At 33.5% G+C, this 15,665-nt stretch overlaps 1 protein-coding gene across 1 annotated transcript; it reads right to left on the bottom strand.

Moving 5' to 3' along the window:
* Positions 1-986: 986 nt before the first annotated feature.
* Positions 987-12,213, bottom strand: LOC134719523 (uncharacterized). Its single transcript, XM_063582517.1, has 5 exons — positions 12,191-12,213; positions 10,925-11,031; positions 4,602-4,718; positions 3,282-3,359; positions 987-1,133 (listed from the first exon to the last, which is right to left on the bottom strand). Exons 2-5 carry the CDS (start codon positions 10,956-10,958, stop codon positions 1,027-1,029), a joined length of 336 nt encoding a protein of 111 aa, XP_063438587.1. The 5' UTR covers positions 10,959-11,031; positions 12,191-12,213; the 3' UTR covers positions 987-1,026.
* Between the last annotated feature and the right edge of the window lie 3,452 nt (positions 12,214-15,665).

Below are 15,665 nucleotides of genomic sequence, written 5' to 3'. Positions count from 1 at the left end.
TGTCATGTGTACTCTTGTTTGTCTGTTGTATTTTTTCATTTTAGCCATAACGTTGTCAGTTTATTTTAGATTTATAAGTTTGACTGTCCCTTCGGTATCTTTCGTCCCTCTTTTAACTTAGCCGTTTTTGCCACATTTTTTTTTGGAATTTTAAATCCTCAATGTTCTTCAACTTTTTGGCTTGATTGGCTTTATAAATAATTTGATATTAGCGTCACTGATGAGTCTTATGTAGACGAAACGCGTGTCTGGTGTACTTAATTATTATCCTGGTACCTTTTCTGACTATCCTATAATTATTATTGTCTTCACTGATATCATTTGTCCCCAGTGGGGCTCCAAGTATTAGGTAGACGAATAATGTGCTACGTCAGTGAAACATATTTGGTACTAAAGGGGCAGTCAGCCACAACGTTTAGTATTAACAGTGAAAACCTTTAGAAAAGCATCGGTCAAAATGTTAGTGGAAAACTTTTCAACTATTCTATTGAGTGTCAAAGTGTATAATGACAAATTCAATACAGTGGGAATGATAAAAAAGCAGTATTTTCTGACATAATTAAATAACGTTAACTCCTTTACTTTTGATGGCAATAAATAATGTACACAAAAAGTTCTCCATTCATTAAATATCAAAAATAAAACGTGTAAGAAACGTGGTATGATCATTCCTGACTTGTGATCTCTAGAACTCGGGTTGTGATATTTAAATAGAGTATGATAAAAATACAATCTAATAATAAATACACCGACTAATTCCTGATTCAAAAGTCAATTTACATATTAAACTCATAGTACAACTATAAATTCGGGGCGAATATTGGCGTCAGTAATGTTTACTGTCGAATGGTGTATGTTGTTTTTAGACATTTGTTCGTTTGAGTACTGTCTCATCAACTTATACAACACAACTTCTTGTATTTTGCCTAAATGAATCATTGAACAAGGTACAATTGAACTGATATAGAGACTCACGACGGCTGAACCAAATTACTAATTTTATTTCAAGTACAATTTCGATCATTGTTAATTTGGATTGGGTGGATCTGGCGGCGGTGGTGGCACCATTACAGCAGGACATGGTCTCATATGCATATTGTCTTCAGCAATGCTTGCTACATATTTCTCCGGAACTAATCGAACACAAAATAAAAAAAGGAGGTTAACATTGCAAGAAGTACCATTTTGATTTAGATTTTCATCTATCGTAACTCGTAGTCTGTTTTCAAATTATATTAGATTGATAGTAGACAAAACAGTATTGAAACAACCAATTATAAAGGGGCGGGCTTCTAAAAGTAACAAGAAATCAAAATCATTGTAAAAAAATATATATAGTCTTATCCTTTTCTTTTTCTTTTATTAGGTCTTTCCACTTTTCTGTGGAAAGACCTATTGTTTTTCTTCTGATTATTTTTTTTTTTTTTTTTTTCTTCCGCCTAATTTTGTTCTTGCGATAAACATTTGTTTCGCAATATGTCGCTTAGATATTTGGTATATGATATCGAACAGTTTATGCGCTTTTGAAATTTACCCTGCGTAAACGAATACTTTTCTTTGTAGGAGTTATCTCCCCAAACACTGTTTTCCTTGTTAGCGCATCTCCTTCGCAACCGTAAAAGATTAAGACAAATTTATTTTACAAAATTGCTCGTTATATCCTTCGCATGATTTGTCCTATTTTGACCGAAGCGATATGACCGCTCCATATGAGAGTTATTTCCCCTTATGCATCTGATATAAGTGATATTAATTTCTATCTTATAAATCATAAGTGATAGAGACCTAGGATCTTTTGATTTGAGGTCCTTGGTCCAAAAAAATAAAAAATAGGTCAAGGTCAAAGGTCAAGGTCATATTCTAATTTTTGAATTTGGCTTATTTCCACTAATTTCCAGAAACCGTATAAGATATCGACAAATTATTTTTTCTAAATTGTTAGTTGCGACATGTCGTAACACGTAAATTCTGATTGCAAGGGTACGTTGAACTTAAAAGTGAGTTTTCTCCCCTCTTGTATTTAAAAATACGCGTATGGTGATATAACTGATTAACCAAATATAATTAAGACCTATGGTCTTTTGATTTTAGGTCCTTGGTTTATGACCTTGAAATTGATCTCAAGGTCATAGATTAATTTGACGTTCTAGTTTTTGACCTTTGCTTTCAGCTCATATGTATACATGATATAGCCATGAGACTTTTGGCGAAAGGTATCAAACCATTTAACCTTGAAAAAAATAACCGGAAGTGACCTTGTGTAAACCGGAAGTAGCTATTTTTTGTACTTTATTAATAAAAAAGTATATAGAACCAGATCTTTTTGGAATCACTGTCAATTAAATATTCAAATATAATCGGAAGTAACATTTTTCAAACCGGAAGTAACAAATTATCTCCCTTATTTAAAAAAAATGTATAGAAACCATATATTTATGGAATCATCGTACAATAATCTATCAGTTGACGATTGAAATGACATTTTAAACTTAATTTTACAACTTTCATATCAAAATACATTGTTTTCAGTGGAAAGACCTTCAATTGTTCTCTGAACAATTGGTTTTTAATTGTTTATTATATTTTTTTCTAAACAAATGCAGACTTTTAATCTTCTGAGCAAAAAAACAAACAAATCAAACAAACAAAAGCACAAAAGACTTAAAACAAAAACCTGAACAGCACACAAAACTGCTAGAAATATGTTGTGTTGAAGAGTATATATCATGTGGTGTATTTTTTTTCTAGCAAACAGAAAAAAAAATGTCTCTCGAATATCAATAAAATATTTTTTTTAGCGTTTAGTTTTAATTCCATACAGATCTTTTTGAAAATAATTGTGTGTACCTGTCCATCTTATTTACCCTTCTAATTTTTTAAAGGAAAACATAAATATGAAGATAAGTTAACACCACTACTTTATCATGTTTATGTTTGTAAAATTAAAAGGATAAAAGTGTTGACGTATATATCATAGATAACAATTTTTGTAACGAAAAAAAAACCCCTACCCATTTAAAGGCTTGAGTAGCTTTTCTTACTTGTGTATATTAATTAAATGTTTAAAACTCTTAAATTAAATAATGAAATTTCACCATTACGTATGATTTAACATTCTACTTTTCAAGTCAGGAATATGACAGTTGTTGTCCATTCATGTGTTTGTGTTTTTGATTTTGTCACTTGATTAGAGACTTTTCGTTTTGAAGTTTGCTCGGAGTTCAGTATATTTGTAATTTTACTTTTTCCTACAATAAATGCAGAAAATTGGTTTCCATTACCATTGCCATAATATTCCGATTTATCAAATTTGCTGTGGTCCACTAGTTTACTACAAGCTTCATGATGTTGTACACGATCTGCAAAATATATAAATGAATCTTTGAAACTTTCTTACAAATATTAAACTTTGATCAACAAGGTAATGCATGCGTTGTACCACTAGGTGACGTAATGTCCATCTGAAAATCATTAGTCCAACTATGTATCTGTTTATGAGTCAAAAATTTTTTCTAATAATACTTAAGGTTGCATGTCAAATTTTGCCAATATTGGAGCCTCGTAACATCCTGTTAACATAATACATGTAATGCTTATTTATCCTGAGGGTTATTCAACCAATTAAAATCTAACTCCGCCATAATGGTTAAAATAGTTTGATGGGAATTGCAGTTTAAAACAATTCGAATTTTGCCTTCACATTAAGTTTCTAGTTATTTCTGTGATTGTGTTTGTGATTCCAAATCTACACACTGAAATATTTTTATTTATTCAAAAAAAAAAACCCTAACGTTTATCGATTTTTGTATGTACAAATGTGTGAAAAAAGAAATTATTAATTGTACCTCTAAACACATATGGTATTAAAGTAAACACATAAATCGATCTACCTTTATAATATATACGGAATTCCTGCAGTACATATGTAATTACTATACGTCATGTTCAAACACACATTTTTAACTCGGATACCAGGCAATAAGTATTTCGATCTGTCAGAGTATTCGGTTTTGGGATTTATTAATTGTCGGAACAAATGACGTCGAACTGTCATATGAATGGTTTGTAACCGTATTAAGAAGAAATAACAGATTAAACCACAATATTAAAAAGGTTCACACGTCACAAATAAAATTTAAAATGTTATGAATGAACTTGATTTGCGAACTGACGAAGAGGCATTCTTTTTTATATAGCTCCTGAAACTAACGCAAATGCATAAAATCGACTAAAGTTCAAATAGACTTCATACATTTTAAGGTTTTTGTTTTAAAAAAGGTGTGTTTCAAAATACTAAAACTATGTGTCTCATCTTTCAATTACATCACAACAGGTGTCAAATGTGATTTCGATGAAATATTACAACTTAAAAGGACTTAAAGCATTATCCCATGCTCACAAGAACTAAGTTATTTGGCATATTTTCTCGTTAACTGTAACATTTAAAAAAAAAGAGGAATCATTCATCATTGTAAATCATTGTAAATAAAAAAAAAAAAAATATCATTTATAATAAACTAATACTGTTAACCTTGATACTATTAACCCCCCAAAAAACAGAAAAATAATGAGAAAAAAACCCACATGTAACCGTTCATTACCTCTACTTCTAAGTATTGTTCCATTATTAATTGTAATTTTCCGATTAAATGTTGTAACATGATCTGGTGTATCAGGTTTTAAAGTTTCATCTTGGTGTGTTGAACAGACTTCATCGACTGCAAAATATATCAATTATGATTTGGTTCAGAGTATAACATCAGTCTTATTTGACGTAACCAAGTATCAATCGGTAATACCATAACCAAGACTTTTGTCATCTCATCTAGATCCACACGTTTACAAAAATATTAACATATACTTTTCTATGAGTAGTGTATATTAACATTTCAAGTGAAACCAAAGAATACATTGGATTTATAAGCCTGAATGTTGATCGAATAATGATTCAAATTTATCACATTTTGCTTGGTTACTTGATTGTTTCTCCTTCATGCGTGTATTATGAGTTTCAAAAGTATGCGTAAAACAGGTTTGTAGCAAACATATGACTGTATAATACATGTTTCTAACTTATACAAAATCTTTTACCACATAATCCATAAAATCTCTCCCCCCTCCCCGCTTATTACCTAGTTAATACTCTATTTTTTCATGCAATCAAGTTCTGTTCTTTGATGTCGGATGTAAACTGCCATATAATTGAGTTTAGCTTCTTTTGGAATATTTTGTCTTTGGCAACCATACTTAATCTCTTTATATAGTCTTCATTTGAGAGGCGATAACAGTATAAAATTACAAACTAGAAATTGCTGTTCGTCTGCTTTTTTTGGATTAACTGGTATTTTCCTTTGATCTTAATTGAAAATAAAAGCAAACCAGTTATAGGATTTAAGAAGTTGAACAATTTATCAATGTTAAAGCATTGAACCTCAAAAGATTGGTTGATATTTAAAAAAAAAGAACTCATAGAATGTGAAGTTTATAGATTTGTTTAGTAGTTTTGAGAAAAATCGGAAGAGAATACACTAATGGACGAACATACAGTCAGGTATGTAGAAGAGGCATTCAAAGCCAAATCCAAATAAAAAAAGAAAACAAAAACAATTGTTCCCCTTGTTGGAGCTGTATTTACGGAAGCAACAACCCAGCAGATAATTGGACAGAAAAATACAAAGAAAGTCAAACCGAAGCAAAGGATTGAAACTTATCCCACAAATGAAGATAATTTGTCAAAAAAAAACCATGTGTTACCTCATACGCCAAATCATGTTAAACTTCAATTACAAAATGAAAAATGACACAACAAGAAAAGGTAACCCAAAAGAAAACAAAAAAAAAACCAAGGGAAAGGAAAGGGTCCGGCATAAATGACTTAACGAGGAAACATTGGAAGAGGATTTGTCAGATATTGAACTCATAACAGAGGAAACAGAAATCTGTATGATATGTGGAAAGATCTAGCCTCGATTTAAAAGTGGAATGAACACAATGTGAGAAATGGGTTCTACCTAAATTGTGATAAAAGAGAGAGTATGTCTAAAAGTGAAAACTTCTGTGGTGCAGTGTGTTTGAATCTATAAGCTCTTGTTATTTTTAAAATATAAAAGCCTTAAGGGTTTATATTTTGACATTTTATACTTCCAATCGTTTCTTGTTGATTTAAAATTTTACTAATTTATAACACAAATTGTCATATTAATTGATAGAAATTAGATATGTTTTGCTCAGCAACATAAATGTATCCGGTTCAAAGTGAACAATACTTTTAATTATGAAAAAATCTTTCCTTTATTCAATAGGAACTATTTTAGGAGTCAGTCGCAAAATCACCGAACATTTGTAAAAAATTTAATACGGGGCCTCCCTATTTTGAGGTAGAAATATAAAAAAAGCTGTTTCATGATTAAGTCCAAGCTTAGCCAGCGATCTTAGGTGCGCAGACACACTGAAGTTAAAAATTTTGAAAAGTACTGACAAATTTCAACAAAAAAACTGTAAAATTTCTGATTAACTGCTTAAAATATATGACATTACACTGTATTCAGCTGCAGTTAAAACAGTGCCTGTAAACCTTTTTTTGGATGATACATCAGCACACCAGAGATAGAAATGGATGGCATTACACTGTATTCAGATGCAGATAATACAGTGCCTGTAAACCTTTAATTGGATGATACATCAGCACACCAGAGATAGAAATGGAGGGCATTACACTGTATTCAGATGCAGTTAAAACAGTGCCTGTAAACCTTTTCACGGATGACACATCAGCACACCAGAGATAGAAATGGATGGCATTACACTGTATTCAGATGCAGATAAAACAGTGCCTGTAAACTTTTTTACGGATGACACATCAGCACACCAGAGATAGAAATGGATGGCATTACACTGTATTCAGATGCAGATAAAACAGTGCCTGTAAACTTTTTTACGGATGACACATCAGCACACCAGACTTAGAAATGGATGGCATTACACTGTATTCAGATGCAGATAAAACAGTGCCTGTAAACCTTTAATTGGATGATACATCAGCACACCAGAGATAGAAATGGAGGGCATTACACTGTATTCAGATGCAGTTAAAACAGTGCCTGTAAACCTTTTCACGGATGACACATCAGCACACCAGAGATAGAAATGGAGGGCATTACACTGTATTCAGATGCAGTTAAAACAGTGCCTGTAAACTTTTTCACGGATGACACATCAGCACACCAGAGATAGAAATGGATGGCATTACACTGTATTCAGATGCAGATAAAACAGTGCCTGTAAACTTTTTTACGGATGACACATCAGCACACCAGACTTAGAAATGGATGGCATTACACTGTATTCAGATGCAGATAAAACAGTGCCTGTAATCCTTTTTTTTGGATGATACATCAGCACACCAGAGATAGAAATGGATGGCATTACACTGTATTCAGATGCAGTTAAAACAGTGCCTGTAAACTTTTTTACGGATGACACATCAGCACACCAGAGATAGAAATGGAGGGCATTACACTGTATTCAGATGCAGTTAAAACAGTGCCTGTAAACTTTTTTACGGATGACACATCAGCACACCAGAGATAGAAATGGATGGCATTACACTGTATTCAGATGCAGATAAAACAGTGCCTGTAAACTTTTTTACGGATGACACATCAGCACACCAGAGATAGAAATGGATGGCATTACACTGTATTCAGATGCAGATAAAACAGTGCCTGTAAACTTTTTTACGGATGACACATCAGCACACCAGACTTAGAAATGGATGGCATTACACTGTATTCAGATGCAGATAAAACAGTGCCTGTAAACCTTTAATTGGATGATACATCAGCACACCAGAGATAGAAATGGAGGGCATTACACTGTATTCAGATGCAGTTAAAACAGTGCCTGTAAACCTTTTCACGGATGACACATCAGCACACCAGAGATAGAAATGGATGGCATTACACTGTATTCAGATGCAGATAAAACAGTGCCTGTAAACTTTTTTACGGATGACACATCAGCACACCAGAGATAGAAATGGATGGCATTACACTGTATTCAGATGCAGATAAAACAGTGCCTGTAAACTTTTTTACGGATGACACATCAGCACACCAGACTTAGAAATGGATGGCATTACACTGTATTCAGATGCAGATAAAACAGTGCCTGTAAACCTTTAATTGGATGATACATCAGCACACCAGAGATAGAAATGGATGGCATTACACTGTATTCAGATGCAGTTAAAACAGTGCCTGTAAACCTTTTCACGGATGACACATCAGCACACCAGAGATAGAAATGGAGGGCATTACACTGTATTCAGATGCAGTTAAAACAGTGCCTGTAAACTTTTTCACGGATGACACATCAGCACACCAGAGATAGAAATGGATGGCATTACACTGTATTCAGATGCAGATAAAACAGTGCCTGTAAACTTTTTTACGGATGACACATCAGCACACCAGAGATAGAAATGGATGGCATTACACTGTATTCAGATGCAGATAAAACAGTGCCTGTAATCCTTTTTTTTGGATGACACATCAGCACACCAGAGATAGAAATGGATGGCATTACACTGTATTCAGATGCAGATAAAACAGTGCCTGTAAACTTTATTTTGGATGATACATCAGCACACCAGAGATAGAAATGGATGGCATTACACTGTATTCAGATGCAGATAAAACAGTGCCTGTAAACTTTATTTTGGATGATACATCAGCACACCAGAGATAGAAATGGATGGCATTACACTGTATTCAGATGCAGATAAAACAGTGCCTGTAAACCTTAAATTGGATAACACATCACTGTATTCAGATGCAGTTATCGGGTCAGGATTAAGTTACAAGGTTCTTTGAATTAAAACATCTTTATCCACTTGTTAAACCCCCAAGGGTGACTGGGGTATAGAAATATGGTCATTTGGTCTTCTCCCGACCGGCAGTAAAACGCTTGCCGAAGTGGGGCGTCCGTTTGGCTGTGCGGGATGTATCAAGTTCGCAGTCACGTCCGGTCAGAAGGGGGACGTTAAATCCGATGCCTCGTGTAAAGAGAGTGCCACGCTCTTTGCACGTTAAGAACCCTTGCAACAACTCTTTGAGGGGTCCGTAGGTGGCCTGTTGCAAGGCAAAATTTCTGTCCTTATCCACATACCCTCATTTTCTAGTGGCAGTCCAAATTTCCTTGACCATCATCCCAGATGGCCTCTTATGTATCAACCTACCTATTGTATTTATTGTGAACTTGTTCTCGTCCTGAATATTCATGAAATATTTGCCACTGGACGTTAAGCAACCAACAATCAATCAATCAATCCACTTATTAATATAACGGCTTTCACTATTGAACCTCAACTCGTTAAAATACTTAACCATCATGTTTTATTCATATTTCAACCAAATTAACAGTTTAAATCAACATTTTGAATAAAATTATGGATGGTTTTTTTATTTGAATAGGACAATATAAAATATTTCACGAAACTGATTCTTCATCATAATCATACATAAAACTCGATGGAAAAGCATGTCAACAAAACCTCAAAAGGCATTAATCATGTTACTGGTAATACGGTAAGCGAATGCGTATAATATGGCAAATAAACTCATCATAGATACCAGGACTAGATTTTGTATATATGCCAGACGTTTCGTTTAAAAAAGACTCATTAGTGTCGCTCGAATCCAAAAATTAAAAAAGGCCAAAATAAGTACGAAGTTAAAGATAAATAAACTCATCATAGATACCAGGACTAAATTTAGTATACGCCAGACGCGCGTTTCGTCTGCAAAAGACTCGTCAGTGACGCTCGAATCCAAAAAAGTTAAAAAGGCCAAATAAAGTACGAAGTTGAAGAGCATTGAGGACCAAAATTCCTAAACGTTAGCATTAAGGACCAAAATTCCTAAACGTTAGCATTAAGGACCAAAATTCCTAAAAGTTTTGCCAAATACAGGTAAGTTTATCTATGCTCATCTATGCCTGAGGTAGAAAAGCCTTAGTATTCCAAAAATTCGAATTTTCTAAGCAGTTAATTTATAAATATAACCAATCAATGATAATTCATGTCATCACACAAGTTCTGACTACTGTGCTTGTGATAACAGCGGGTAAATGTAGGTAGATTAAAAAAAAACAAAAAAAACAACACATGTGCAGTGTGAATGACCATGCACAAAATCAAGATTTGAATCTTGATGAGGCAGAATTACTAAATTATATATGTAGTGCAGGAAGGACATACATATTTCTTATATTTATACAATATTAGAAATTATGAATACATAGGAATTCTGTTAAAATTTAAGGGTTACCACTGTCAGATATGCAAAAACAAGGTAGTGTTCAGTTTGTTGTTGCGTCAGAAAAAGCTAGCATAATTGACAGTGCTTCTGTTGTCAATGATGATATGACAAATTTGCGGAGTAATTAATCTGGTATATTGCCGAGGGTCTTGCTTGGGTTTAACGAATAGCAAATAATGGAATGAATGGATGGCCAACAAAAATGTAAAAATCCCTAGACGTGAAGACAACAGTTAAATTATTTGTCAACAAAAGTTTCATTACAATAAATGGTGAGTTCGAGTCTATATATGTCAATTATATATCAATAAAGTATTCCATTGTTACTAAGCAAGCTACACGCAACTTCTGGGATTGAGTGCCTCGCTACAAGTATTCGACACTCGAATAGAATATAGCATAGTCAAATTGAGCCAAAATCAAGTCATTAAATATTTTAAAGTTCTAACTTAAATTAATAATATTATTAGTATTTTAATAAATACGATTTATAAGTTGGACATACGGACACACAGGAGAAAACGCTCTAAACGGTGGTGATGATAGAAGTTGTAATTAATTAATCTTGGCTTGAAAATACAAAAGACTTACTATATACAATTTACCTTCTTTCGTACAGGTTTTTTCGTTTTTGGACATCAGTTTGAACAAGAATCTCGATTTTAAAGTATATGATAAGCACTCTTAATCTGTCGACTTGTCAAATATATAGCTAAAATGATAATCGTATTACTAGAATCATTATGTAATGAAGTTTTTGAATGAAATTAATATGTTAACAATGCATGAAATGAGTATAATCTGAGGAGTATTTCATTTAGATTGATTGTTGGTTGCTTAACGTCCAGTGGCAAATATTTCATGCATATTCAGGACGAGAGCAAGTTAACAATAAATACAATTGGTAGGTTGTTATAATAGGGAATGATGGTCGTGGAAATTTGGACTGCCACTGGAAAATGAGGGTATATTGGATAGACACATACATTTTGCCTTGCAACAGGCCACCTACGGACCCATCTTAAGAGTTCTTGTAATGGTTCTTAACGTGCAAAGAGCGTGGCACTCTCTTTACACGAGGCATCGGATTCAACGTCCCCCTTCTGACCGGACGTGACTGCGAACTTGATACGCAAGCGTTTTATTGCCGGTCGGGAGACCAAGTTACCATATTTTTATACCCCAGTCACCCTAGGGGTGTATTTCATATGGAAATAACAAAATATATATCTAACCATCAAACGAGATATGATATGATAATAATAATTTAGAACCATTATCTTGAACAAAAATCATTTTACGCGAATTATTATGTACCTGATAAATTAATTTATAAAAAGGGTTTTCACTTGCAGCGAGCGATGAATTTTGCATTCCGGATGAACTCGATTTCTTGGCCCTATTTTGAAAAGGCATGGCTGAGAAAAAACACGTCGCACACACCGCCAATGTAAAAGATAAAACGAGTCTCTAATCTAACGAGACGTGAATTTGTTCATCTCTTCACCTCAACTATTCTGTTCTTGCTTGCTTAAATAAACTCATCATAGATACCAGGACAAAATGAAGTATATACGCTAAACGCGCGTTTCGACTACAAAATACTCATCAGTGACGCTCGAATCTAAAAAAGTTTAAGAGACCAAATAAAGTCTTTGAATTAAAGTTGAAGAGCATTGAGGACCAAAATAACAAAACGTTTAGCCAATTGCAGCTAAGGTAATATATGCCTCGGATAGAAGCCTAAGTATTTCAAAAAATTCAAAAATTTGTAAACAGTAAATTTCTGAATATAACCAATATATTACAAAATGAATTGTGTATTTTCTATTTATGTACCTAAGTTTACGATAGTTTTACAAACGTCTTACCTAATCAACGGACTCGAATACAATTATCGTACCTTGATAAGGTGTTTAGATTATAAAAACACAATCGTCCCAATTAATGACCCTTTCTATTATTGGCACATATCATTTTATATCCGATATTTTATAATATAAGTAGATAAACATATAAATATGTGTATACTTTTAAGGATAAGACTTTTAACAGCCATTTTCTAATATGGAAAATAGTGGAATGATTCATTCCACTATTTTCCATATTAGAAACTTTTAACAGCCATTTTCTAATATGGAAAATAGTGGAATGATTCATTCCACTATTTTCCATATTAGAAAATGGCTGTTAAAAGTTTAACCCTCTCACTATATGTATGACAGTCCCATGAAAGGTCTTTACATACATAACTATGGGTCGGCAAATCAAACGGACAAAAAAGGTCGAAATCACCATTATAAGGTACAGCTGTCATCTAGTTTTTACAATCTAAATCACCATAGACACAAAAAATTGCGCAACAAAGAATAAAAAAAAAGAAAGTATGTAAAAAAAAACATTAAAATAAAAGTAAGGTGATCACCACATGACAATGATGGGATGCAAAAGTAAACAGCCACGCCATATGTGAAAAAGAAACACAAGGCATATAGACACACGCACATTAGCAACAATGAAAGCATGCATTTTTTCACCAAAGAACAATAACACAATGACGGGATGTATAATTACAGAGCAATGTCATATAAATATCCATGAAAGAATTAAACAGTAAATAAATTATTCATAAAAAGGTACCAGAATTATAATTAAGTTCTCCAGACGCGCGTTTCGTCTATATAAGACTCATCAGTGACGCCCATTTTAAAATATTCATAATGCCAAACAAGTACAAGGTTGGAGAGCATTGAGGACCCAAAATTACAAAAAGCTGTGCTAAATACGTCGAAGGTAATATATGCTTGAGATAAGAAAATTCTTAAGTATTTCGATAAATATATAGTTTTGTTAGCCGGAAATTTAAGAAAATGACAACATTATGGATATTCATGTCAACACTGAAGTGTAAAAATAAATTCTGATTTCGTTATACTCCATCAGAGGTTTCATGTAGCGTAACGAAATCAGAGATTTCATGTAGTATAACGAAATCTGAGATCTTATTTTAATTAGATTCAATTGACTGGTTATTATCTGAAACTGATATTATCAAGATGCTTGATTTCGTGATATAAACATTGTTGTTACGTTTGGAGGACGTGTTTTTCAACAGACTGTCGGAATTCCAATTGGAACTAATTATGACCCTCTACTTGTTTCTTGATATGAGGCTGATTGATTTCAGACAGGAACGTCATAGGAAGAAAGATCAGAAGTAAGCAATATCCTTTAACTTTACGTTTCACAGATATTGTTTGATATGTTCCTAATGTTGTAACTACAATACCCTAACCTTTCACGAATGTTAAATACAGAATAAGACTATTAAGCGGATTTGTAATAAAGTAAGCAGCACGACGGGTGCCACATGTGGAGCTTGATTTGTTTACCCCTCCGGAGCACACGAGATCACCCAAGTTTTTTGGTGTTTTGTTGCTAAGTCTTTAGTTTTCAATATTGTGTCTACTGTACTATTATTTGTAATTTTATATTTTTTTACCCAGAACCCATGCTTCAAATCAATTGATTGTTGGTTGCTTATTGTCCAGTGGCTAATACTTCATACGTGTTAAGGACGGTAACAAGTTAACCAAAAATACAGGTCTTGTAATAAGAGGCCATCTGGGATGATGGTCGAAGACATTTGGACTGCCACTTGGAAATGAGGGGATATTGGATAGGGACAAACATTTTTCCTTGTAAAATATTTCCATCTACGGACCCCTCAAAGAAAATGGATTGATTAACGTCTCGTGGCAAATATTTCATGCAGGTTCATAACGAGGACCAGTTAACAACAAGTAGGTCTTGTAATATCATTAATGGTACCAATTTTCCTGCACCAGATGCGCATTACGACAATACATGTCTTTTTAGTGATGCTCGTGGCTTAATTATTTGAAATCCAAAGTTTATTTAGTGGCCCAGAGCATCACTGAAGAGACATGTATTGTCGAATTGCGCATCTGGTGCAAGAAAATTGATACCGTTAATTTTATTATTTAAAAGTTGAAATGGGTAAAACCATGTAAATATTTCATTCCAATAACGTATGTTTTCATAAATCTCTGCGCCTTTCGATGTTGTAATCTCCTTTAGCCTGTTGTAAAAGAAATGTGCCTTACAAACATCGTTTTAGGTTAGCGTCACTTCGGTCTGATTTTTCCTACCGTCGCCTGCGGGAATATATTACAATTCCCGGTAGATGGGTGGTCGAAAGCGCGAATATTTGAATCTAGCAAATGCGTTTTTTTTATTATGTTACTTCTACTCACTATGTTCCACACATTGAATATAATGTAACGATAATGAGTGTGCTCATCAATTGTCTCCGTGCTCACTTGATAAATGTTACAAAATTAATTTTATTTCATAAAATTGAGAATGGAAATAGGGAATGTGTCAAAGAGACAACAACCCGACCAAATAAAAAAAACAACAGCAGAAGGTCACCAACAGGTCTTCAATGTAGCGAGAAATTCCAGCACCCGAAGGCATCCTTCAGCTGGCCTCTAAACAAATATATACTAGTTCAGTGATAATGAACGCCATACTTATTTCCAAATTGTACACAAGAAACTAAAATTAAAATAACACAAAGACTAACAAAGGCCAGAGGCTCCTGACTTGGGACAGGCACAAAAAATGCGGCGGGGTTAAACATGTTTGTGAGATCTCAACCCTCCCCCTATACCTCTAACCAACGTAGAAAAGTAAACTCATAACAATACGCACATTAAAATTCAGTTCAAGAGAAGTCCGAGTCTGATGTCAGAAGATGTAACCAAAGAAAATAAACAAAATGACAATAATAAATAAATAACAACAGACTACTAGCAGTTAACTGACATACCAGCTCCAGACTTCAATTAAACTGACTTAAAGATTATGATTTCATCATATGAACATCAGGCACAATCCTTCCCGTTAGGGTTTAGTATCATACCATCATAACATATATTAGAAGAACATAAGCCGTGTCATGCCACCAACTGTTTTTTTTAGAATAAATGTGTTTAGTTCCGATGCAAAGACCTTATCAGTGACTCAATATTAACGCCAAAATATGTAATCTTTAATGACTTGACAACAGTATCGTAATTACACTCCTTCTTAATAAGTCTATTCAAAGGCTTTGTTAGTTTCTGGGGTGAATACTGACACCTTTGTGCTTTATAAAGAATATTTCCAAAAAAAAAAAATGGATGTGAAATACCTGAACGTATAAGAAGTCTGCATATTGAGCTATATTTACGAATGATGTCCTCATACCGATGATAAAATTTAGTAAATGTTTTGACTAGTTTGTGATATAAAAAACCCTGGTGTAATAATTTTCAGTAA

Source organism: Mytilus trossulus, chromosome 5, assembly GCF_036588685.1.
Source record: "Mytilus trossulus isolate FHL-02 chromosome 5, PNRI_Mtr1.1.1.hap1, whole genome shotgun sequence".
NCBI classification, from domain to species: Eukaryota; Metazoa; Mollusca; class Bivalvia; order Mytilida; family Mytilidae; genus Mytilus; species Mytilus trossulus.
The sequence above is the reverse complement of the archived record's forward strand: the minus strand, read 5'-3'. Positions and strand labels throughout refer to the sequence as shown.

Coding starts and splice junctions, on each gene's coding strand:
- LOC134719523 (XM_063582517.1), bottom strand. CDS start 10,958: ATGTCCAAAAACGAAAAAACCTGTACGAAAGAAG. Junction 4,719..10,924: donor AAAAACCTGTACGAAAGAAG/GTAAATTGTATA, acceptor TATATTTTGCAG/TCGATGAAGTCTGTTCAACA. Junction 3,360..4,601: donor AACAATACTTAGAAGTAGAG/GTAATGAACGGT, acceptor TATATTTTGCAG/ATCGTGTACAACATCATGAA.